General features: G+C 37.6%; 1 protein-coding gene across 3 annotated transcripts in view; it reads right to left on the reverse strand.

The window, feature by feature from the left end:
• Window positions 1-27,117, reverse strand: part of pkn1a (protein kinase N1a) — a 43,052-nt gene that overhangs the window by 11,448 nt on the left and 4,487 nt on the right. Inside the window, exons 1-6 of one of the 3 annotated variants that reach the window (XM_028455903.1) lie at window positions 11,750-11,919; window positions 10,979-11,173; window positions 8,913-9,018; window positions 8,646-8,794; window positions 5,909-6,029; window positions 913-1,058 (exon numbers count right to left, since the gene is read on the reverse strand). In XM_028455903.1, coding sequence (XP_028311704.1) covers window positions 913-1,058; window positions 5,909-6,029; window positions 8,646-8,794; window positions 8,913-9,018; window positions 10,979-11,173; window positions 11,750-11,791 — 759 coding nt within the window. In that variant the 5' untranslated portion in view covers window positions 11,792-11,919. Of the gene's footprint in view, window positions 1-912; window positions 1,059-5,908; window positions 6,030-8,645; window positions 8,795-8,912; window positions 9,019-10,978; window positions 11,174-11,749; window positions 11,920-27,117 lie in introns of those variants that run through there. The other 2 variants (XM_028455823.1, XM_028455981.1) reach the window with 2 other exon arrangements.

A 27,117-nucleotide genomic window follows, 5' to 3' on the forward strand; every position in this document is an offset into this window, starting at 1 on the left:
GCTTTAATTCCTCTTTAATTCAGAATAAAAGATAAATCCTCTTTAAACTGACCTTGTAAACACTCAATTCCTAATGCATGTTTCATTCAGAATCACACGCACGCACGCGCACATACGAAAAGTGTAACAAAAAAATGTTTTAAAGGAATGTTACAATAAATCAGATCAGGATTATTGTATTGAACAAGATATAAACTCTTCAGCCTTGTAAGGAGAGAAACATAAATGTGTTAAGTAGCATTCATTTGTATCATGGGTAAAAAAAAATATATATATTTATTTTTAAATTTAACTATTAGACATCGATAATGATTGTGAGATTAGCAATAGTGAAAAGTGACTATGTAACTGACTTGGTAAGTTTTTTTTTCTTCCATGTTTATTATAAAAATGCACTTTATAGCATTTGACTGATGGAAACATCCATTATGGGATCATAATCCCATATCAAATATAAGCCAGGTTTAAAGGCTTAAAATCCATCCTCAAAAAACCAGATAAGACGCGATAGTTTGGATTTGTAAGGGGACTGGGGCTTGTCATGTTGCAGCTGATGCCGTGTATACTCTCAAATGTCATAATAAACGTAGACTGTGCAGTAAAGAAGCTGCTCACTGAAATGTTTTACATCCCAGGAGAATGCTTTGGAAAAGGGCTTTTCATTTTCTGAGTCAATGAGCTGTGATGAAATGTAATCCCATCAAGGCACCTGAGGGTGTGAGGATGCTGTAAAGAAAAACCTTTTATCTCAGCAAGAAGGTTTTTCTTTCAGTTTTGTAACAGAGCTAACCACGCCAAAGACGACTTCAGGCTTAAAGGATTTCAACAGAATAAAAATGATGTTTATGTCAGTAAAGGAAAACAAAAACAAATGTAAACTGCTCTGCATTGAAAGCAAGTGTCTCTCCGAACCTCAGACAGAGCCTTCTTATCCTGAACCTTGCTGGCTCCCAGGAGCCTTAGGACATTTTTGGCCCCTTCAGCGACCGCATGCTCCACCCTGTAGTGATGTCTGAGCTCCTCAATGCGTAGCTCCACCCCGCACAGGTCCTGGTTACCTGCAAGCAGTGATGGAGACAAAGTATTTGGATGTCAGGTTGTTTGGGATGTAGAGCGCATGTTGAAACTCTCTTGTTATGGCAGTGCTGTGTTTCATTGAGCTCCTGAGGGCAGACACTTTGATGCCTTAATGCAGGTTAGGCATTACACAAGAGAGTGAGAGAGAGTCAATATTAGTTGAGCCTGGAGGGACGTGAGCAGCCTGAGTGTATCCCGCAAAGGCAACATCCGCTAAAACTGCAGTTTCTAAAATCTATGTTGTGTAAAAGCACCACGTTTAAAAAAAACATCCTTTAATGTAAGTTTGTAGAGGTAAAGACGACAAACGTAGCACTGGTTACACATAAACGCTAACATATCCATCCCTCACGGGAAAATAAACATAGGGCCTCAAGAGATAAGATGGGAGATGAGCTGATAACGACAAAATAAAATTGAAATTTAGCATTTTACAGTTAAAATCGGATGAGTGAAGAGAGAGAGAGAGCTCAGAGTGACATTTATGACCAATGAGCTGCTTGTGACACAGCTCGAGATGAAAAAAATAGAGAGAAAGAAAAAGAGGCATGAGTGGGAGAGAGGAGCAACATAGACGATTGTATCTCCTAATAAGGAGCTCTGCCTGCAGCTCGGACCCTGTGAGATGACCCAGCCACCGGGTGTGGTGCCTGAAGGCTGTCTGCCTGTATATATCACACACTATCAGAGTTGTGCAGTTAAATTTTTTTTTAAAAAAATACATCAACGGTTATTTTGAGGAAAGTGTGAATTATTAGTTTGAACGAGGCCCACAGGACCAACATTACATCACATTAGAACCGTCATCTCTGTGATGAACAACAGTAACCTCCACTAAATAAGACTGGGTTTTAAATACCAATAAATCAAACGCCCAGGACAATAACTTGTGACAGGATGCTGCCAATTATCAGTCATCTCACACAAACAGTAGGAGCTGCTGTAAAATACAATCTACTGGGAATGAAGACTAGAGCATTTAAATTGGGATTCATGCAAAATAAGCACAGCAAATGCTTGATTAAGTAAATGTGGACAAGGGACACATTACTTGTTTCTTAAAATAAAACCTATGGCAAACTTTAACGCTCAAGTACTGTCCTTTACTTTAAAGTGTGGTACAGCATTGCACCACAGCCTGCAATCTGTACATTTGTTTTTCTTAGGACTGACTTATTACTGCAGGTTTCACAGACAGCAGAGGGAAAAAAAGCTTTTGGACTTGACATTTTTTTCTACAATTACAATTTTTGAAAGGAGTTTGAAGATGAATTATTAGAGGATCAATGATAAGTTAAAAAAAAGTAAAACAAATGTTCTGTGTATACATTTTTTTCTTCAGTTTTTAATTGAGACTTTGTCTATTGAACCAATCAAAAAGGCAAAGAACAAGAGCACTTAGAGAGCAAACCTCTGTCCAAAGACCAAGCCTCCTCTTTGCCATATACTGTATTGGCAGTTATCTGGATCATCATTCACACTTTAAAGAATTGGAAGAATGTTCTATCCCATATTCCATTTATATTTTCATTTTTTTTAAAGTTGCGATGAAATGTGCAATCTGGATCCCATCCAGCTGAAACTCATTGGGGTAATTGATGTACCAACCCAACATTCATTCATTTTCGGACCCGCTTTGTCCTCTTTCAGGGTTGCGAGGGTCAGCCGGTGCCCATCTCCGGCTCACAATGGGAGCAAGGTGACCAACCCGACATAACTGAGTCAAATTTATAAAGACAGCTCAATTACAAATCAATATGAGATTTAAAGATGTTGCCAGAGGGAGAAGGATTTTACGATTATTTAAACTGATTCAGAGTCAGCATATTGATCATATTTTAACGGAATCTTCATGGCTTATGCTCTTTCTTTGGTTAAAAGATGGTTGGTTTTGTCAAAATTTGTTCAGTAGTTTTGGCACAATCCTGTTAAGAGACAAACAAAAAAAATAATTAACCACCACTGAAAACATAGTGGAGGTAATAAATGAAGAACACGATTGGACTGAAATATAATAAAAACCTTTACTCAACTGAGTTGGAAGCTTGTAAGATATAGAAGCTATTGCAAACATAGAATTCATCTTCTGTCAAACTGTCAGCACCTGATGGCCTGTGGGGTAATGAAGTTACCTAATTCTCTGTTGAGATTGAAGGTCCTCCCCAAAAATGGCAGCAGCTCTGCTTTATTCTAATAGACTGTATAAAGAAACCAAGGATAGACTTTCTCCATAGATTTGTGATCAATGTTTTCCTTGACAGCCCATGCATGTTGACCTACTGTATTGTTATTAAAGCTGGGGTATGCAAGTTTTTTTTTTGTTTTATTTGGTAAAAAAATCCATAATCATCTTTATTATATTGTATTGCATATTGTAATCCAAAGTGTTCTGAGTGGACAGTGAATCTCTGCTCCTTCTCCTGGCTCTGTAAATGAGCTTTAGAAATACAGGAGCCTGATGCTGTTTTAAGCATTGCTATTGGATGCTCGAGCTGCTCGTCAAAAGTTGATGCGCGTTCTCGCTCAGAGTAGTGAAAGTCCCATGGCATTATATTCCAGCTGAAGTCTCGAATGCGGTTTTTGGCTCAGCAATTACACGGCAAAGCAAGAGTAAAAAGGAAGACCAAAGTGGAGAAGCAACAGAATAAAGGCACAAACGTGTTCAGGAGGAACGCTGCCCGCGGAGTGTGTGTGTGCAGCGAATTGCAAGCGATTCGCTTTTAGTCAGCGCAGTCCACCACGAGTCAGAGAGAGAGAAAGAGAACAAACAAAATTAATAGCTTATTAAAAATTATCGCAGGAAGAAAGAACAGACCCGATTCATCTGCAGTGTGGACGGAGTGTGTCTGCTCTGATCCACTGGGATCGGCTACTAGTGTTTGAGCAGCAGCTGTGACTCTGAGACTCTTTCTGTTCTCACAGCAGCGAGTGATACGTGCTTCGAGTCTCTAAAACACCAGAATGCTCTCCAATAGCACAAGATAAAGTTCCTACATTTGTCACTGGTCTTTATGGAGAAATCCATCGCAAAAAGATCCACAGTGTGCGCGTGCACGCAAGTTTCGTTCAGGAGGGGTGGGGGGAGTGCCTCATGATTCTACATACCCCAGCTTTCAAGCCTTTAAAATGTAAATGTTCACGGTACCATGAACAGGATCACAGATCCAGATAACGGCCAATATATGGCAAAAAGGAGATTTGGCGCTTGACAGAGGTTTGCTCTTGTTCACACTGCTGTCGTGCAGGATCATGAAAAATCCTAAAGAATTTCCACATGCCAAGTACAGATAGCATGTCCATAAAAGGACGTTAAATAAACCTTCCACAGAGATGCATACTTTAACATCCATTAGGTCCTCTGGTCGAATATGAGCTGAAAGGACAGAAACTTCCATCATTATTTAAAAAAATATAAAAATTTAAATCCACTCAGGTTGACAGTTTGATCCACTAAGAGGCCTGTGGAAGAGCTAGCCACCTGCCTATCAATGATCAATGAAGTAATTACGATCAAACGCAAACTGCCTCTCAGTTATATTGAGGTGGTTTGATGTGAGTGTTTGAAACTGGTCATCTGCTCTAACAAACCAGGTGGAACATCTCACAGCCTTTGTAAAGCTCCCACACACACACACACGCAAAAAAGTGTGTTTAAAGACAACGGTCTGCTTCATGTTTCTGAATGAGATGCAGGGTATCCAGGGTCTGCATTGATCCATTAATGCTAATGTGTGTCTGCTGTCTAGAGCTGCTGCCTGACGTGCTGAGAGAAAGAAAGCGGTACTGCAAGCAACAAACGCTCGAGAGAGGCGACACAACCGTGACAGAGGCAGATGACCACCATTATAAACCAAACTAGTGCTTAAAATGAAATAGAACTAATGTTAATGAGTGACACAATCTTCCTTTATTAGGGCCCTATAAAATCCATTGGTTTTTTTTCCAAATTACGTTTTTTTTTATTTTTCAATTAAGTTTTTTTTAGAAAAATAATTAGTTTTTAACTCCTGTGAGGAAACAAAATAAATAGTAATAAAAATTAAATATAAAACTAAACAAAAATGTATGTCAAAAATAAAAATGTAATTTAAGATACGATTAAAAGGTAGATATAAGTTGTACTGACATGGATTATTCTGACTAATCTTTTTAATTATTTATGTTATATAAAGATGTATAGAGCAGCATTAAAGGTGCAGTCAGTAACTTGGAGGAAAGTGAGGGCATAGCATTAAATTTGAACAAGTACAACTTTCAGATCCCTCCCCCTTCCTCTCCGCTGCTCTCCTGCCCTGCCTCCAAAATCCCTCCCCCAAGAGGAGGCTGGCATGAATATTGCTAAATGGCCAGTAAATCACACAACAAAATTGATAAAGGTGCGTTCACACCGAACGTGACTGAAGCGACTAGATTACATTAAAAACAATGTAAATGATGCAACCTCAAGATATCCAGACTATAGAATCCCTGGCATTGGTGGTCTCGTCCACAACAACAGAACAACTTTATCCACAGATCCTATGTATCACTGATGAGATGTTGATCAAACGCTCTGCACAGGTGAAACTGATCATGTTTTCACGGAGCACCCCAGCGTTTGACGAGAAACGAGAGGAGTTTCACACACACATTCTTCTAGATTCAGTCATTTGATGGATAACATTTTTTTTTTGTGAGGATTCTGTCTGAATGTGAGCCTTACACATCTGACACAAGCTGTTCCTCGCCTCTAATTTGTACTTGTAGGTGAAAAGCAGTGATTGTGAACTGGGCGTTACTTCAAAACCAGTTATGTACTTTTGTGTCTATTAGAAAAAACAAGACTACTCACCTTGTGAGTCATCGTTGTGCTCCGTGGCTTGAACAGCTTTGCGGATTTGCATGCGAATGATGTCAATTTTGGTTTTACTGTCCTGCAGCATCTGCTGAGCTGTCTGCAGCATCTTCTTATCCTGAATGAACAAAGAGACAAACAATGACACCCAGGACGAGAACATTCAGATATACGGTAAAAATATTCATAAATGTAAAAGATTTTGAAACTATCTTATAGATTCAGGTGAGAAATGAGGATTACACAGCTTTCTTTTTTGTCTGCATTTCAGAGCAGAAGGTGGATGTGTGAGGCCAAGGTCAAAAAAGACAAACAGATGCATAAAATGTGGGGAGGGGTTTCAATGAATAAAAGAGGGGGGTATGGACTCAGAGGGCAGCATGTGCTTAGAAATAATGAATCTGTCAGCAAATTTCAAGGTTACAATAATGAATACACACTGTCAGTTATCAGCCTCCAGAGAGAGCAACATAAAGAGTGTGTGTGTCATGTCTCTAACAAAATGTGTTGTTGATGTTCTTTTGATGATTTTGACCAGATATATTTGAAGTTAGCTGGTGTATTTTGTTACAGCCTTTGATCTTTGCAAGTTAAAAACAAACAAACAAAAAAAAATCCAGAGCAAAAACATTTATTAGCTTTCGAAGATGGAAAAAAAGGTGATAAAAAAAGACTACTAGAAGGCACTCAGAGAGCAAAAACTAAAAAATATCTTCTTTGTCAGATATTGGCAGTTACCTGGATTATTGATCCTGATCATGGTACAACAATCATTTGACCTTTAAAAGCTTATGAGAAAGTTCTAACACATGCTGTTTGCTCAAAATAAAGAATGGAAAGTGCAAAAGGATGTAATGTGTAAAATCACCAGCAGGAGGTGTTGTAGAACCAGCTCAAAGAGCTGAAGAAAGGGATTTACGCATTTTTCAAACTGATCCAGAATCAGCTTAGTGATTTGGATCATTCTGAAAATCTAATCACTTATAACTCTTGTCCCATTTTTGATACTTCTGTTTACAAATAAACCAAACCAAAGCAAATAAATAAATAAACACTGGCAAAAACATAACCTCAGGAGGTAATGACTGAATTAAAAAAAAAAAACATGAACACAAAATATCCAAATGTATTACATTCATTAACTAATAAAAATGTTCACACAGGATGAAATCCGATCAGAATCAGATTTGTTTTGGAAGCTACAGACTAGTTGATACATTATCTCATCAAAAAAAAATTTTGATGCGTGGAAGGTGGGACAAGCCGTTAAGTAAGGCAATTAAGTGGTGAGGAATTACAATGGCTCATGTGGTCTGGCACCAATTATAAATAAGAAAATAGAAGTAAGTATGCATCTGTATGTCAATAATGTCAAACCCTGGACCAGAAAGAAAAACAGATGAGGCTAAGTTATTAATAGTTCACTCGTGTTGGTTTTTTCCACTAATGGTACTACTGCTTTCATATCGGTATTTTATTATTATTGATAATACATCATTTTAAATGAAATTGGTTCAGAAAGAGCATTCCCACTGTAATGGTAGTTTAATTGTCTGAACAACAACTTGTCATATTGTTTATATGTTGTTATATAAAAGAAAATATAAATAAAATAAACCAATGACATGATAACATGGATCAAATGTGTTTGGATGATAAACACTGAATTTAAAAAAAAGAATCATTAAAAACGCATGCTTTATATTTTAGTCAACTGTAACTGACTTAGTCCATTTTAATGTAATTTTGTTGGCTTTATTTATTTATTTATTTTTAGTAATTTTAGTCAAAAGACCAACAAAAACAAAATCAAAAGTATGGTCTGAATTAACACTGAACCAGAGTCACAGCTACTACAACCAACAGATAAAAAACAAACAAACAAAAAACATTACTTTTCCACTTCATCGCTTTTTATGAACAATAGTGTTTTGATGCATTTAAAAAAGAATCTTTCTCCATTAAATAAAATTAAACAAGTAACTTGGAGGTATCAGGTTGCATCCACATAAATACACAATGTAACCTTTAGGACAGGGGTCACCAACACGGTGCCCACTGACACCAGGTAGCCCACATGGACCATGTGAGGGGCCCTCAGGAGCTTCCTTCACCAATGAGCTCCATCTAAAATCTGATTTACTTTCCAGGATTCAAACTCACTAAGATAAATATATATATATATATATATATATATATATATATATATATATATATATATATATGAGAGATATAGTTACTAATTAATAGAGTTTTTTTGCAGCACGAGATCAAGTTTTAGTATTAAATTATCATTATTATTAGTTATGCGATTAATTAAAAGTTGTTTGGTAGTAGCTAGTAGAATAGGAAGATGATAATTTGCTATGAAATGTAATGAAAATCAAACAATTGCATAGATTAGGAGAAATAGTGTTTCATTTTGAAACTGTAAAATGTCCTACCTTTTAAGTTACTGCTGGCATTCCTTATTAACTTTCCCTCTAATTTAAGTGAAATCATGAAAATCTAGTATTGTAATCAGTGCTTTTCTAACTGGTGGCCCTTCAGACTACTCAGTACCTATGAAGTAGCTCAGTTTCAGAAAAGGTGGTGAACCCTGCTTTAAGGCGTGTCTGCGTGTTATTAATCTCAGCCTAATACACACGGACATTAACATATTGATCCTGGACCATTTGTTTAGTTTTGTATCACATTATCAAAGGTCACCATAGTGTGTGTGTGTGTGTTTTACTTTGGTGGATCCGTTGGCATATATGGGAATCATATTCTCGACTCCCTGTTTGACTTTGAGCTCAATGTTGAGTTGTCTCTCGAGGGCAGCGATGCGTTCTTTGTGAGCCGATGTGTGGCTTTCTGCTCCAGGAGACTGAGGACACTCATCTGTGCAGGGAAGGCAAAGTTTGGATAAGACGGCGCACACAACGCCCTCGGCCTGAGTAAGCAACATTAGACAGAATCAAGATGGAGCTTCCTGTTGTGGACTTCCTGAGTTCCTCACCTTTATTCTCCTCTCCACCCTTCACCACAATGTGAGCGTCCAGCTCCTGCAGCTGGGCGTGAAGGTTTTCTAGCTTGCGGTTTGAAGAACGCAGCTGATTATCAACCTGTGACAAGAAGAGAGTCTTTATTGTGCGTATAAAACATAAAAATAACGTCTGTAGTAGTTTAAACACAGGGTTTGTGTATCAATAAGCCAATAATGAGTCATGAGGCAGACGTTTGATGTTCCACTTATGTTCTCTGCTGACCTGTCCTAGTTATTCCTCATTTCTGGATGCACTACATTTAGTTTGATCTCTCTCCTCAGATTGCATCAGCATGATGTCACTATTACAGTAAGTGAGCTCTTGTGATTGGCTCTGCCTGCTGTCTATCTCAATTACAGATAAGGTTGATAAGTACTGTATTCATTATTCATCCGATTGTGAATAACCTTGACACAAAAGCTTTTTTCACGCAAACACAAAATGTCATAAGTATAATGGAGTGGAATTATATTTATATATTTACTAAACACACCCTATGAATATAAAAGTGTGTTGACACAAGTGTAACACAAAACCACCTTCTATAAACTGAAGTTTGGTCGACCTACAAAGCTGATTGTGTTTGAGATACCAGGATGCACGTACAGAAACACACAGTGCTTTAGGAAGGCACATTGAATAACATCATGTGTATTCCTGCACTTTAGCACTACACTGGGTTTCCTTCATTCTGTCTATGACTGTAAGTAAACTGCAGGGTGCCAAAGAAAAGAAAAATTAATGACAATTTGAAAAGAAAAGAAAAATTAATGACAATTTGAAAAGAAAAGAATGATTATGTAATTAACAACCAACCCAGAACAACTCCCAAAGAGTTTAATGACAGGTTCTACCGGTAGTTCTCAGTTGTCTAATATACTTTCATGTTGATGATCTTTTAACACATTTCATTTCCGCATGTGATTTTCATTCATCCATCTTCGATGAATGAGTTTCTATTAAAAACAGTCTTTGTTCGTCTCTACGTCAGTTTCAACTTGCGTCACATTACCAACAAATCTCAACTGTTTCCCTAAAAAGTTTTTAATTCTGAACATCAGGCCTTTAATGATGATGGGTGCATGGCTATATCAAAGTGCTATTAAAGAAGAGTTCAATTGCAATCAACCACAGGGATTTAATTACCAACACAAAATGTATTCTGTGTAAAAGGAAATTGTTGATGGATGATGATTTTCATTATTGATTAATCACTAATTTAAATGATGATTTAAAATGGCCAGTCCTGTGGGGAAAGAGACAGTATTAAACCAAAAGAAAATAAAGGGTATTTTCCCCGTCTCCTTCAGAGTTTTTTCCCCTTGATTTGGATTTGTGACAAAAGCATTTGACTTCATATTTTAGTAATTTTGCTCGTCTCTCTTTAGATCACATTATGATTTTTTTCAGTGTATTATCTACAGCATGTAGAGGATCGAGTATAGTAAAATGACTGATGTTCTTTAACTGGCATTTATTAATGAACTTGTTTTTTTGGCAGAGTTATGATTGGGACTCACTTTTTCACACTTAATTGCAGCTGCAGAACATTAAAACGAAAACATGTTGATTAAATTTAATCTTTTAGACCATCTTTTATTATTTGGTAAATATACAAACCAGTCTTTGCATTTACCCATAGGCTAGTTTTATTCAGTCAAACTTATGACAAAATGTTTTACTCAAGGAAAATAACACTACATTTTAAATTTAATTCAATGAGGCAGATCTTTCAGAAAGTCAAAACTTCGAGGAAAAGGCATACAGGATGAAAACTGGACAAACCCACATTATTCATCTTATCCTGTTCCAGCTTCATCATGTGTATTCACCACCAGCCTTCATTTAGCTTGTTTCCTGCTAGTACAGTGACTTTCAAATTAAAGTAACACCATTACTTTGTCCTCCAAAACAGAACAACATAATTGCTAATTGGCATAAACCTTATTAAAGCTTCATCTTTCCTTCAGATAATTGAGAAATGAAGCCACAATGAAACCCACATGACATGCAGGCTTTTAAAAGGTCCAGGTTCTACCTGCTGTGCGTTCCGCTTGTCGGTGGTCGCCCTGCGTAGGTTGTCTGCGCCCTCCTTTATCTTCAGCTCCTTGCGAATCTCTCTGCGAATCCTTTCTCGCTGCTCGTCCAAAAGCTGTTGTACACTAGAGTCCGAGAAATCTGAATTCTGGTCCAGACCAAGCTGCTCCAGAACTGACAGCCCATCAGGGTCACTCTGGATGGAAGAGGACAAAGAGCAGGATATGTCTCAAGTTTCATGATAAATGATATATGTGTATAATATAAAATACATCAAGCCCACACTTCTCCTCAGCCAGAGTTACGTGAGTCATAGGAATTGCAGAGGAAGAGATGGTGAGGATGATTAGAGTAATGAAAGGAAGAAGGGGGCAGATGATAGTCATAGATGGGGGGTAGAGGAAAAGTTTGAACAGCTTTTTTCCCCCATTTGTTTTCTTCAAAGTTGTTGAAAAAAATACAGTTTCAAGTTGTTTTAACATATTTCAAAACAGTATAATTTAGTACTGTTAAATTAGGTTAATCCGTGTCACTCAGTGTTTAATTCCTAACCCATGAACGTCCTGATTTACACACATTGACAGTTCAGCATGACAACTTTATGATTTCAGAAACTATAATCTGATGTCATTTCAAGTAAAGCCAAAACCAATGAAATGAGGGCCGTCAATGCGACGGCCACAATCACAATAATGAAAACGAATCGAGGGAGGCTGTTGGTCCGCAAGAATCAAACGAGCACATAAATTAGTCAAACAAGCAAACACTTCACCTCAGAGCTGTCTTCATCATCCTCGTCGCCATGCCAACACATTGTCTATCCAGACACTTTGACCCAAAACAAGAAATTATCTTTAAAAGAAACCGATTGTTTGCTCTCTGAGCTCAATTGAACACCTAGTGACTCACTGAGCAAAATGAGCTAAGGGGAGAAAAACAATAAAAGAAGATAAAGAGAGGAAGAGTTAACGGAGGGAGGAGGGGAACGCCCCCCAGAGAGGATATCCGTCCCAACACTGAGCTGCTCAGGCCTTTCCTGTTTCCTCTGTGATTTCACTGTTGTCAGTGGAGAGCAACGAAAGGATCAGAACACTCCTCAAGCTTTAGTAAGACACAGTTGTATCTGTAGCATCAAGACCATCGGGTGCTCCTCACCTTTTAAAGTCAGAAATGAAGATAAAGGCTGGAGATACTTGTTTTGTTGTTCTGACGTGGTCTGTGATATGATCTTTTGGGTAGAAACAAAGAATTTTCAAAGAATTGGATCAAAGGCAGAGAAGAATGAGTAAACATTGAACTTTGGGGATTCCCTCTCTTATGGACAGGATACGTGACAACATCTCAACGTATACAACATGAGATTTAATTAGCAGCCTAATGCTAACTTAAGGCAACCTTCTCTAAACTTAGAATGTGTTCCAGTGATAGGCTTAGAGCAAACTCATTTTAGTTCAGGGGCCAAATATGGATAATTTGATCTGAAATGGGCCACAGAGGGGGTAAACAAAAATTTTAACAGCAATTGTGCTCTAGTTTTTAATATCAGTCCATGCCAGATCTTCACTTTAGAAATAATTGATTTGTAACCAACTGATACGTAATTTAGAAGAATTTTATGAAATTGTAAGAAATTTAAAAATTTGTGTTAAGTGCAGAGTTTTTTCCACAATTTGCAATTAAAAATGACTGCATTCTTGGAATCTAAATGAAGGAAAACAAATATTGTAGTTTCATTAAATGAGTGAATTTGAGATATCTACAACTTATTTATTTGGTAATTTACACAATAAGCAATTTTTACTGTCTTCTGCAGACCACATTGGATGCTATAAAGGGCCAGATTTGGCTGTGGGGCCTTGAGTTTGACATTTGTGCCTTACATTATCTTTTTGGGGGAAATTATAGGAAACTCTAGGGGATTGGGTTAGAAGTCATAACCTGTATCTGGAAACAGTCACAAAACCAGTAATACTGATACTTTGCGAGGGAGTTGATTATCATCAAATGTTTTTTGGTCATGTCTGACACAAATTTCATTGTTTTTATATTAAAAATAAATCTCTATAGTAAAAAATAATCAGCCAAGACCAGATGTGTAGTTTCTTTCAAGCATTAATGTGTGTAAAGTGAGCAGTAACACGGAGAAGCTGAGTTTTCCCTGGTTAAACATTATCACTGTATGTAATGTATGTATATTTCTTGATTAAAATACCAAGATATATAAAGATATTTAAGAACTATGTGTCCTACTGTGGTGTGCAGGTCCCTGGTTGATGAGGTGTGTGTTGCAACATTGCAGATGGAAGCAGCTCTCGCTGTTTTCTGTGGCGATAAAGCCGGCCCCTTCCTGCCTGTGGGTGGCTCTCTTTCCTTTTGTTGATGTTTGGAACCTTTGCTAGCAAAGCACATCCCAACTGGAGTTTTAAAAGACAATATTTCTTTCATTTGTTTGAAGTTTTCACAAACAAGTAAGAAAGACTGAATAAAAAAAATGTCAAAGAAATAATCTTTTGTTTACTTGGTGGTAACAAGCTCTGATGCCACTCCCATCCATTGCAACATGTTTACCCAATATCGGCTGACATGCATATGTACATAACACTAAGGAAACACTGGATGAGTCATTGCAGTTGGAGGTAAAGTATGTCTGGAGATACACTCTTAAGGCTCTGCCGTCGCAAGCTAAAGCTAGTAACAAAAATCCCCTTTATAAATATACAAAGGCTCTATACCCCTAATTTGACATAGCTTGTTAGTGAACTGGCTGAAATAGGGAGATTAAGCTGACTTTGTCTTTAGGAAAGCAATGATGGGCTAGTTTAATAGAATACAGCACAGAGTAATCAGACTGTGTGAGCTGCATAGAGGAGCCCAGAGCTGAACATGGGCAAAGTGCTGTCTGTGTGAGTGGTTAACTGTGAAGTGCTGAGTTCCTAAGTAACACTGAACAATAGTACTGGTACTACTCACACACAGGTCTCAGGTCTATTCTGTTGTGCATGCACATGGACGCTTCTCCATTTCCACTGAAACCTGACAACAGGTCACTTAGAAAAACAGGCCATAAGGCGCAGCTTCTGATTTGTTAAGCAAACCTTGGAGTTTGCATATAGTTCTCCATGGTTTTAAGATAAGATGGCTTTGTACCTGCCGTGAGTTGCAGGTTTGGTGTTAACCTAAACAAAAAAAAAAAAACTTAACTTTGAAAACTCTTTACTGTATCTGTGAAAAACATTAGAAGCAGGTATACAAACAGGTTGCCTGTACCACCAGGGATTGGACGGCTCATTTGCAAACCAGTTGATAACCGACCAAACAATGCTGATGAACAGCTGAACATTACAAAGTCAGAAATCTGCTACTGTTGCCTTGATAGTCTATAAAATAGCCATTATAGGAACCCATTCAAAATGGTAAAAACTTTAAGGGTACCTGTATATTAGTCACACACATGAAATGTATTACCAATAAACAAAATATGTGCACTTTTATTTCAATAATACACACAATTTTACACTTAAAATGTATGAATGGTGATGCAGTGATGTAATAGATTTAAACTTCCAAATTTGTCAACTACATTTGACCACAAGAATAGGAAAATCAACTTTTGTTAAATGAATGTGCTCGTGAGTCATTGAAGCAGCCACAGAGATGCATCAGAGTAATTGCTGACATGTCGAGGATCTGCGCACATGAGCTTCATAAAAGGACAGCCCTGTAGAGCTACACACACTGTGTCAAAAACACTCCAAGTCTTTCTTGCGTGGGAGAGGGTCAATTCTAAGTGAGAAAAATTGAAAGGAAAGTGCACGGCTCACAAGCACTAAAAGACTAATCTAATGTCAGTTCAATTTAGTCAAAATAGATTAAAAAAAAAGCCCAGAGGACCAAATCAGTTTCAGTTATTTTCATATTAAGAGGTTTAATGGAAAGGCGACACACACAAACTCCAATCTGAAGTCAAAAACAGTGTTTACTTGACACTGTTTTATGAGCGTGCAAAAGGAAACGAGTCAAAGAAACTGTGTGTGAATGGATCAAAGAAAACATCTGAAAGAATTATTGAGACGCCTTAGTAATGACAACAGCCAACTAGAGATGGGCAATATGGACCAAAAAAATGATCCCGATAATTTCTGGTATTCATCACAATAACAATCACGATAAATTAAAAACTATAAAACAATTCCCAACTTAAAGTGTCAACAGGTTCTTTACAAACACAAATACATTTGAATACATCAACACATTAATAATCAGTGCATGCAGATCATTCTATTAGTGTTATTGTACAAAACTCATTCATTTACTCACTTAAAATGAAATTATTTTCTAAAAAAAAAGCACATGAAAAGCACAAATAACTCCATCAGTGTTTTTACTGCTGCTGAATCTTGTTTCATTCATCTCATGAGTTACATAAAGTTATGGTAAATAAATAACTCTCTGACTTCCTATAATTAAACCAGATCAAGCTGATGATTTACTCATTCAGTATATTTTGGTGTAATAATCTCAATAGTTACATTAGTCTAATGGGACCAGCTTTGTCTGTGAACACGTGAAATATAATAAAAAAATATTGCGTTTCACAAGTTTGGACGGATGAATAGTGATTAATATTATGCTAACATTTATTTCACATAACGTGTGACAAGTTTAGCTTTTATCCTTCCGTACAAGTGTTAAATCTGACCATAAACAAATCAATGGCTCTCTGTGGCTTTAGGACAGTAAGACGTGTTCTTTTTATTTGGCCTATTCCTTATATGGAGTGGTAAGCGTTAGCTCTTAGCCCAGTCTGTGTGTCGGTGGGTTAGCGTAGCATAGTTAGCTTTAGTTGAGTTTCCAGTTCATAATTGTTGCTACAGGTTCATCTCTGTCCCCGTGTTTGTGGAACTTTGGGTGGACATGATGAAGGAACTTGGATTGGTTCACTTTGTTGAATGGTTGTCTGGTCTTAACAAAGTTGCGGACCATGATGTATCGCAGCTCGAGGTAGCCGTGACGAGCACCGCCGTCTGAGGGTGTGAGAGCTGGGGGCGGGAGGCGTGAGGCGTGGTGCACACCGCGGCCGTAGAGGCTTCGCTACGGAGCTCCCGTAAACAGCGTTCCGCTCCAGAGATTAAGTTGACAACATAAAGGGGCAGTTTTGGCATGTGGAACAAGGATTTTATGGGCTTTCTTGGCTAAATTGAGGGACAAATGGCCCGTGGCCCTTGCTAATTTCCGACATGGGAATTTATCGTTTATATCGTAGGATGACATTCTTACCGTCGGTGAGAATATTTTTGACAATAAATCATAAACGATAAAATATCGCACATTCCTACAGTCAACCTACCAGGGTGAGAGAGTAGAAATAAAAGGCGAAAAGAGAATGGGTGAGGGAGTGAAGCCATGATGTTGCCAAGTTTCATCATGATACAATCCATTAAGACAATGCTGGAAACTGATGTCAAAGTAAAAAACATTGTTGGCATGTTAGTCACTGTTTTTGTCTTGATTATATTTATACTTCATTGAAATAACAGTAAAAAAAAAAAACTAAATATGTATAATATAATATTGTGCACAGGTAAAAATTAGTAAATTGCTTCTGCTCGTGACCAAATTATTAATGTGAATAATTTGTAGAGGAAAAAATCTGATGCATCAAAATCAAATACCATTGTTAAGCCATAAATAATGCTGAGTGTTTAGTGTTTGAGAGTGCTGCTGTAGATGCTGTGTATCTAATCTAGACTAAGAAAAATAATCACATCAAAACAATGTGGAAATGCAACACAAAAAAGAAACATAAAATAGACATCAATTTTGAATCAGTTACCTGTGCACTGCATATATAGGTTTTTGTTTAAACTGAATGTTAAAACTTTAACAAACATGACTAATAGTATCATCCAAGTATCTAAAACATGTTAATCTACATTTCTGCAAGTGTTAGCTATTGATACCATTGGATCATCCTATTTGGATCGCACATGTATCCCTGTTTGCAAGCGTTACACTTCAAGCAAAAAAAAAAAATGGGATGGAAAAATAAGCTGTGCATTAGTACGCTGGTTGGAGGTTGATGGATGGAAATTAGCATCAGGCTTTATTTAGGATAGGACGATAAGGACGGAGGAGCACCGAGTCACAATATGTATGCTCACTCTTACTGACCTACCTTGGTGCCGGTAAGAAAAACTGTTAGCATTGTCTCGGGTGTTGGCATAAATGAGAATATTTAGTAAGTTTATCACCTTTTTAGAAGCCTGTTCAGAAATATAAACAAAAGTCTTTTGTGTCTCGAAGGATTTTCAGTGCAGCCTACATTTACCCTTTCAAACATCTGACTACTTGTTTAAGATCTGTTAGCCGTAGGCTAGCTTTGACATTACAAGACATTCTGTATTTCCTCTGTAGACAGTCTACAGTGGAAAAATCTAATCCACAAGGAGACATTGTTCAAGTGTTCGACTTCATGCTCCCCCTGGCTTTTTTTTGCGTCTGAATAGATCTTTTCTTTGACCTTTTTAATAACCAACGTAGCTAAAAAAAAAAAAAGGATTTAAATATCCGATGAGAGATTTGAGTATTAGCTGTAACAAGTTTTTGTGCAAAATTGAACATTCCTGTTCCTAGAGTCTAAAATAAATGTTTTCCCACACAAAAAAAGAGTTTAGCTATGAAGAGCTGCTCGTTTTTCACATTTTGTTCTCAGAACAGATACAATCTGGACAGGCTAAACACACATTTATTCTTCTAATCTATTTGGAAGCATCAATAAAACTATCTGCTATGTTTTTGAATGTGGGAGAAAGTCACAGTGTATGGAGAGAAATTTCACTGGACATGATTGAACATTTAGACAACATTGAAAAGAGATTAAAAATATTTAACACATATGAACAATAGGATTGTAACGATTACTCGTAAGGCAGTTAAAAATCGATTCATAGGTATCACGGTTGACATCGATACTTTAAAAATTGAATCGCAGTACTTTTTTTAAACAGCAGAGGGCTATATATTGTCCAGCAGTGTACGCGGCGGGCAGAATCTGCTACTACTTTCTTTTTGGCCGCCTTATACTCTTAAACATGTTCATAAATGATTCCTTACCCCTTTAGCACCGAAAGAATATCTGTAATATTACCGGAATATCTGTAAAAGTCACGTTTTTCTATTAGCTCTGTCTGCTAGCATAGCATCTCTTCTTCACTGCAAGAATCTGCATGCCAACCGACCACTGGGTTACCAGTGCCCTCTGCGGGTCCAAACAAATATCTGACATAAATCAGTTCAAGGACTGTTTTTTTTTTTTTTTTAAGTCCAATTGTTAAGGGACAAAATACATTTTCAGTTGCACTTTTAAAAAGAAAAAGAACTATTATGCAGTTTTGCATCGTTTACTATAGAACCAGAATTTAAATTAATAGGCTTCTTCTTCATTTGTATTAATTATTCCTTTATTTTATTTCATTCAAGATTTATTTTTAATTAAATTGCATTGTTTCGAATAGTTTATCAAGGGATTTTTTTGATCATGAAAAATAAATATGTACAGTCCCATTTTGTAAAATAAATCGTGAGAGAATCGTATCGTGAACCCATGAACAACAATGCACCTATTAAAAATCATACTCTCAGTCATAAGCAGTAGAAAGAAGGAAAGCTTTGAACTTTATTTTTGTCTCATTGGATGTTTGTTCTACTTCTTTGCAGCATAACAACTAAAATCAGCGTCACCATGTCTACTGTAAACTCTGGGCTCCACTATCTGACCTGTGTCCATATTTCTGAGAGACCTGCTGGGTTCATACCTGACTAACATCTCACTGATGTATTCTGGACCAAACCCATTCACAGGTTTATACACCAGCAGCAGAACTTTAAAGTCTATTCTGAAGCTGACTGGGAGGAGCCAGTGTAAAGACTTTAAAACTGGAGTAATCATGTGATCTGACCTATATATTCTGGTTAAGACCCAAGCTCCAGCATTCTGAACCAGCTGCAGCTGTTTAATGCTCTTTTGGGGGATTCCTATAAACATTACAATAGTCCAGCCGTTTATGCTGAAGTTTAACCTTGACTGTATGTTTTCATTGAAAGGCTCGGCAGACAGCATTACTTTGCTTAGCTACTGCAATGGACAGACTATGTATACATCACAAAAACATACAGAAACCCAAAACACTATAAATAATAATTATATAAATATAAAACCACAATAAACTAGTAGCTCAGTTGACTGCACTTGCTGTGCTCTTCCCCTGGGAACATCTTTAAGGTCCTGTTGTTCTAACAATTTCGTCTAAAATATTTTATTTTGCTAGCATTCTTCGTTATCTTTCTCTAAAAACATAGGAACACTAAAGCTAAACAAAAATGGTAAAGTGCCAATGTTTCCCTCATGGGGTCAAGATAGCCTCTAAGCAGAAAGGCTTTAAAAAAATAACATTTTGACGTTCAAAAAGGAAAGAGTGAGTCGGGCGGGAAGGATAGGAATAGGATTAGATAAGAGATGAGGGAGGAGTGGAGATAGATCGTGTTAAAGCAGCAGGTGGAAAAAGAAGGCGAGTTGATGAACCTACACTGGACTGCAACAGATGAAGAAAGGATAAAAGAGTATGTGAGTGCATGCAGAGAGGCTGGACTCCCAAGTGCACAGACATCAAAGAAGTAGGGTGACAGCGAACCATGCCAGAAAATGTTTGAAAAGAGAACGTATCAGTAAATTCCCATTCAAACCAGAAGTCTCTGCTGGGAGATGTGCGATAGCCCTGTGGCACAGCATGAATGTTTATGACAGTTGGGATCAGGTGTGGCAGATGCAGCGACCAGAGTAGCAGGTCCTAGTATTCATGCTGACATGACATGCTGTGACTAGTTCAGCTCACTAGCCGTAATTGTACAGGTGGTTGCAACACTTTAGTGACTCAAAAACATTTGACTAATTTATGGATGCAATAGCCACAAAAGGCACCTACTGACTGACAGTTCTGGTGCTTTTAAAGTGTTGGGTAATAATCAGCCACAAGCAAAAATATGCACCGTGTCCTGCTTGTTTTAAACGCTCCAAAGCTACTTTATACAGGTAAGATGTAACATAGGGAACAGCAGCGAGACACATCAAAGTGTCTAATGCTTAAATAAACTTCATCTCACATTGCTGTAAAGTTAAATATATGGAAAAACATGAATAAATGGATGACTGAATAAATGGGGACTACATTAAGAGTCTTTGAGTTTTTTTTTTTTTTTTGAAAAGCGCTGTAAAAAAACATGTATTATTATTATTATACAATTGACTTTGACCATGACAGAGGCTGACTGCTTTTGTTGTTAAGATCTTTGATTTATTTATTTTTTTTCCTGTTTCAGCCTCTAAAGTTTCTCCCTCACTCGTTTTGTTGTGTGGCAGACTACAAGGGCCACCAGAAAATCTACCTCTATCCAGGCTGGAGCTGGTCTGCAGCAAAAAAGGGGACCTTATTGTCCATCCAATGGTCAAGCTTGGTAGCAAAGTACAAGACTTTTCACAAAGTTCAGCTAAAGCTCTCTAAAGACAATGAATGAAATGGTGATCAGCGGTCAGAACCTGATTGAATCTGGAACACTTCATCCAATCAGAAACAAAAATACATTCATTCATATCTGACTGTCTTGTTCGTGTTCAGAGTCGCGACCCCGGGTTCACCCCAGGGCTTGAACCCAGGACCGCTACCTTGCTGATGGGTTTAACTTAGTTTACATCATCAGCTGGTGTCGAGTAATGGTGGTTGGCAGAGTAATAAAGCAGAAGCTGTTTTCTAATGAAATGAACCCATTACATCAGTTTCATGTTGAAATAAAAATAACTCTTTGGGTCCACCCCTATTTAATACTATTAAAAGCATTCAGTTTTATTAAATCGGGACGAGGGGCCATCTGTAGAATCATGTGCCCTAGAGCAGCAGACTACTTGACATAATGAAACACTGACACACTTAGAAATGAATACCGACAGGTTCACTAAATTAAATTGGAAATAATAATTGAATGACTACGGCGTAATAGAGTGTGAAAACAGAAATCTTATTTGGTGAAAACATATAATGCTGAAGCCAACACTTAATTAATTGTCTGTTATGAATCCACTCTCCATAAAGCTACCAAAAGTGTTCAATGTAAACATTAGAATTGAAAAAACACATCAAAAGCTCTATTTGAGCATAAATATAAAGTACTTCTGGGATTAGAAATTGTGCTGCAGTGCTCCAAGTATATGGGACAGTGTCAATAAAATCAAACGTGAACAAAGACAACAATGACCTCATCCCACTCCTGTTACCATGACAGCGCAGCCTCCAGGTAACGGCAACGCCTCTCCCAGCCCCCATTCAGCAGTCAGCAGGTGTAGCACTGGATGAGCACAGCTGACATACAAACAAGAAACAGAACTAAAGCCAGATGTAGAAAGGCTAGGTTAAGTAATCTGTGGTTTGAGAATTCAGAGAAAAAAGGAGTCATCTGAATCATGCATCAACTTAATTCAGTGTAAGTAATCAGGTGTATGTTTAAATGCTGGTTGTAAGAAACCATGACAGCCTAAGGCCAAAGTGTAGTGTTTAGATTGGTTGGACAGAATTCCCAGTTTGCCTCAGAGCAGCTCATCTGGGATGACTTTAGGCTCTGCTTCAGAGATCTACTGCTGTAATCAAGACATAGGAGGGTTTAAATGCAATTTCACTTAAAGTTTTTTTTTTTTTTTGGCAACAAATAAAAACCAAGACAAAAACAAAATTGCTGCTTTTCTCAGCTCCTTTCAGGAAAACAGTGTAGCCCTAAATAAACGGGTTGTAGGACATTTTACACAACCTTCGGAATCATCAACGCAGCACTCAATCACTTTTGACCATCATTCCTTTGCACTATAGACCAGGTTGCCAATAATAGCACTCAGCAATGATAAAGGGAGATGCATTATAACTCTTAAATATTGTCTTGTCAGACTTTAACAGATTTATTTCAGTGTGATTTAGCTGCAATATCGAGCTGCCATCATCCATCACTTCTCTAGGACTGAGCTTTGTTGCTGAGCTGGGGAAACACAATTAAGGCCAAATGTTATCAGGGCAACTTGATCTCCAGCCCATTGTTAGGTTTCTAATTGTTTATAAGGTTGCTCTAATAACTGCCGTAGTCTATTAATATCTTAAAAGTCACAACCCCGGATTGTGACGCACTAAAAATGAAAAATATCACTTGATCAAAGTCTGTCTGTACTGTAGGAAGAAATACAACAACTTTTTACCAGGAGTGCTGGCCACAAAGCCACACAAGTATTTAGATCATTCCACTGAGGGAAAAACATAAAGGCTTTAATTAATAATACGAAAGAAAACAAACTGAACTGCAGCATTACTCCCATAACTATATTCAGTCAAGATGTTGTGTTTAGACTACGTTTAGGATGATGATGATCCCAGACTGTTGTTGTTCCCAATAGAAGATTGCTCTTGAGGGACTGAGGAGAGACAGAAGGTAAAAAGCAGCTGGTGCATAGAAGAGGGGAGATTACAGGACAGGGTAGAGAAAAAAAATAAAAGGAGAGATAACAGAGGGGCAACAAAGTGGATCGCTTTACATTCAGGACTGACAAAACACACAATCATAAGGAAGAAGACTGGAAATGCTCTAGAGCAGTGGTTCTCAAACTGTTTTGGCTCAAGTACCCTCTTTCTCTTACTTTTTAATAAATGTATCCCCTAATGTTTGACTACTACATTTTGATGAGAATTCTGTGAAACAACAACTACAGAGCATAATGATGGAATGAATGATTTTAAAGAATCCCATTTTGTAAATAAGTGGAATGAAATAGTATTTAGTGCTTCCTAAATAGATTTCTAAAATTAAATTTTCGTCATTTACGGTCATTTCCCACTGATGTGGGACCAAGACTAATGTTTTGTGTTTTTGGTGTAATTTTGTTGTTGTTTGTTCTTTTTATTATTTATTGTTATTGAAATAATTCTATCTCAGTATTTTTGTACGTTTCTTTGTTATTGTTGTGATATTGTGTATTTTTCTCTCATTTAGTGTGTCTTTGTTGTCATTTTGTGTGTTTCTAGTAATAGTAAGTATTTTCCTCTTTTAGTGTGTGTGTTTTTTGGTGCCATTTTGTGAGTTGCTGGTAATACTACTGGTGTGATTGTCATTCTTAACTAAAAATAAACATTATAAATCCACATATTTCTTTCATTTGTTATTTGCTTTTCTCTCTCTGTCTCTCTCTCTCTCTAAAGTAGTGCCATCACGTACCCCCATTTGAGAAACACTGATCTACAGCAAAGAACTCAAAGTGCTGCCTGTGAAGCAAAGAGCATGAAAACAATCAAGTTTTTAATAGAAAGTTGTCTGAAGAACCACTATTGATTTTAATGTCAGCAACAATTTATATCAAATACTAAACAACAATTCACCAACATCACATGAATCATTTAGCCTTTTAGTTAAAATTTGGAACAAAGGCCAGGCTCTGACTGTTGAATGTGGCTTTTAGATATTAGTACACCCTTGATGTTGGACAGTGAACAGTGCCAAGTTCTTGCCATTAAGTTGTCCAACATAGCTTTGTGGAAAAACTGTTTACCAGCGGCCTGCCTGCTGTGAGGGAAATCACCACCAATGAATCTTCATAATGTGGTCGGCAAGGATGAGAACACTAGAACTCCAAGTAGGACTTAGTCCCACCGCAGACATTAAAATAATAAAATGCAGCAAACAAAGACCGTCTAATTATAGAGGATGTGTTGCTTTATTAATTGCATTACTGTAAAAACAAGAGAATAGTGCTGTAGATAACAAATAATTTTGTAATTGGTATTCTGACGATTTTTTAATCGATTAATCGGATAAATTACACTTTTGTATTTGTAAACAACTATATCAATAGTGTTACGAAATATGAAAGACCTCTTAAAATGAGCAAGCAATTGTCAGTTATTCCTCAAAATTTTATTAAAAATTATTTTTTTAAACTTCAACTTAGTAAACAAATGCCAGGTCAAAAATTTGTGTTTTTTGTTGCCATATTAGTGTGATTCTGGAGTCATTTCATGTATTTTTGTATCTTTTTAGTGTAGTTTTGTGCATTTCTGTTGTCGTTTTGTGTACTTTTTGTATAAATATTGTTTAGATTTTGTTTTATTTTACTCATTTAGTATATTTTTATTATAAATACCTTGTGTGGCGGGGATGTGTTTTGAGGGGTGTGTGTGTGTACATGTGAGTGTGAGATCTTAGCGCATTTGCCCTCTTGTTACTTAGGTCTGATCACTAATAACTCATAATGCAGGCTAAAATGCATTACCTTGTAGAGGATCCGGCTCTGAGTCCACGTGCAGAAGTGGCATTCACATGAGGATGTTTTCCTTTCCAAGTGCTACAGCACCATTAAAAAGTCCTGTTACAGTAGGCTAGATCCATCTTACAGTATCTACACTGGACTACGTTGTCCGCCTTGCAAAGTGTAAAATGGTCCCACACTTTAGACATTTTCTGTCTTTTTTGCACTCCACCGGTGTCCACGTCTTCTGCTATTGCCAGAGAAAATGATGCGCGTCAATTATTCCATCCGGATGAAACATGACGATGCCAGAGACCATGTACAACAAAGCGGCCATGATAAGGAGTTTGGTGACATTAATTAAACAAAGCCTTGAGGCAGAGAATTAGCCTCAAAGCTTTTTTGTAATAAAATTATTCGAGGAATCATTTCAGCTTTACAAGAGAACAATTTATTATACTTTACATCCCCTTTCCTCATTCCTCCTGTATGTATCATACTACAATGCTAATATATACTATAATAATCCCTGTTAGTGTTTTGTAAACACTAACGGTACCACAACCCAAAAGTTGTCCATTTGAATAAATTCACTTAATAAAGTTGAGATTATAACCACTACAAACACTAACTTACGATTTGTCTTCATAAGTATTTACTCGTCAACCCAATTCTCTCCAATTATTGACACAATTGAAACTGTCAGCCCTAACACAGCTCAGACAGTTAAACCTAACAGAGTAGCTGTTTATTTTGCGCAGCCTCTCTGAGCAGCAATCGAGATGCGATCGATAGATGTGGCCTTGGGGCAGCCATAATACGGAGAGGTCAGAGGTCAAGTTATATCAGATGCAGGATTACGGGTGTTGGCAACTCATTCCAGGAACCCCATGAGAGCCCAATGTGAGGAATTACAGCTGTTGCAACATTTTCAAAGGCTATTAGATGGAACAGAAGTGTGGTTGTAGCACATTAGTTATGGAAAAAAAAGGACTAAACTGCACCTGTGATGAAAAACAAACGCCAGCCCTCAAGCATGTGTTTTGGCTGATTGACCGTCCATGCTCCATGAACCTCCAGTTCACTCCTGCTTTTTCCAGCCCTCCCACGGAAAGTGAGCATGGTTCTGTGACATGAGGCGATGGGTGATGTCATGCAGCATGTGAGCTCAGTGTTGTGGGCGTCTATCGTAAGCCGAAATGTAGGAGTACATGGTTATGAGGACATGAGAATTGTTGGATGTTTGCACAGAAAAACCAAGGGCGAGATGTGAAAGGGAGAAAGAGAAATGAAAACTGGGCAAACTCTACAGAGTGAAGCTCCAGTTCCTAACAGCTGCTGTGGGTCTTAGCAACTATGAAAACACCAACACAGTTTAAAGACACACATGGGACCAACCATCACCGAAGGAAACAACCCAAAACACCATCCACCACACCCACTACCCTGTCCCACAGTTTTTTGGGGGTTATTCGGTCACTTATGTGCTACAGGAGGGATGAGGAAAATGAACTCCCAATGAACTGAATGTGATCTAGGCTGCTGGTGGTGGTGGCAGACAATACATCCTATTGTATTACTCTGGCCATGGAGCCTCATCATCAGCATAAAGCCTGGTGGCCCTCCCATTACGAACAACCCATGTGCCCAAACACCAAACAAAGCCTTACCTCATCTGTATGGCTTTTAGAAAGCAGCAAGAAACCAACCAGAGCAAAAAGTCTATGTCTGTCTAACTATGTATCAGTGTAGTAAAAATAAGGACAGTTTCCCCCCTTTTCTGACAAAATTTCAGCAAATGTGTTGGAAAATGCCTCGAGTATTCAAGGAAGTTGGTACTACTACTTTAAAGAATCCACAAACAATTATTGGGCAGTACGCAAAGAGCAGTCTGACAAGTTTATTCTTAAATCTATAAATTAGGGAACGAAATGAAAATATGATTATTTAAATGGTTAACTACAGAAAAAATGCTTGGAATTTAACTTCATCACAGTCACCCTTTGATCTAAAAATAGTAAAGATTGCCTCACACAATAACAATGAGGACACCACAGTTAAAGCACATCGGTTTGCCTGGTTAAAGAAATAATAATAATTAAAGAGGATGTTAGATCTGACAAGCCTGTCTCCAGTTACCTCACAGCTCTGTCTTACAGTGGATTATGTTTCTACATGGCTACAGAGCAATGCTGTGAAAAAAGCAAACTTTCTGTGCATAACTGTCCCCTTGCATCATGGCAAGGCTTATGGGAAGTACTTCAATGAATTCCCTGGGGTGTCTGACTATATGCGGTGTGAGTCCTTCAAATATCTGTATATGTGAGAACATGAGCATGTGTACTCTACTTTTTGTGAAAACGTGGACATTTCTTGCAGTATGTGTCTGATATTTTGATCAAGCATCATATGTTAAACAATTAAACAAAACAACTACCAACATGTGCTCCATGTACTGTACCCAAACCTGAGATGCTGGCCTTCAGTCTATTCTTGTGTATTCTTTAATGTTCCATAGGAAAAGTAACACATTTGACTCAAGTTTCTTGTGGTGCTGGTTTTCCTGTGGAACAAGCTAGCTTCATGCAGTAGGAAGGGTGTTGGGCTTTAGTAACTGTCTCAAATCTAGAATAATGGAAACTTGGAGGGGAATTCCACTCATTTCAAAGCCTTTTTAAAGGTCATTTGCGACTCCAGAGAAAGCTGGATGAAATCTAATAAATATCCTGAAGAGAGGTCACTTGAAAAAGTTTGAAGTCTGGTCTACATTGGTGTGCAAACCTCACTAGACTCATCTCCCCTCTCAGTTAACTCCT

The sequence above is a fragment of the Gouania willdenowi genome, chromosome 1, assembly GCF_900634775.1.
Source record: "Gouania willdenowi chromosome 1, fGouWil2.1, whole genome shotgun sequence".
In the NCBI taxonomy this organism is placed as follows: domain Eukaryota; kingdom Metazoa; phylum Chordata; class Actinopteri; order Blenniiformes; family Gobiesocidae; genus Gouania; species Gouania willdenowi.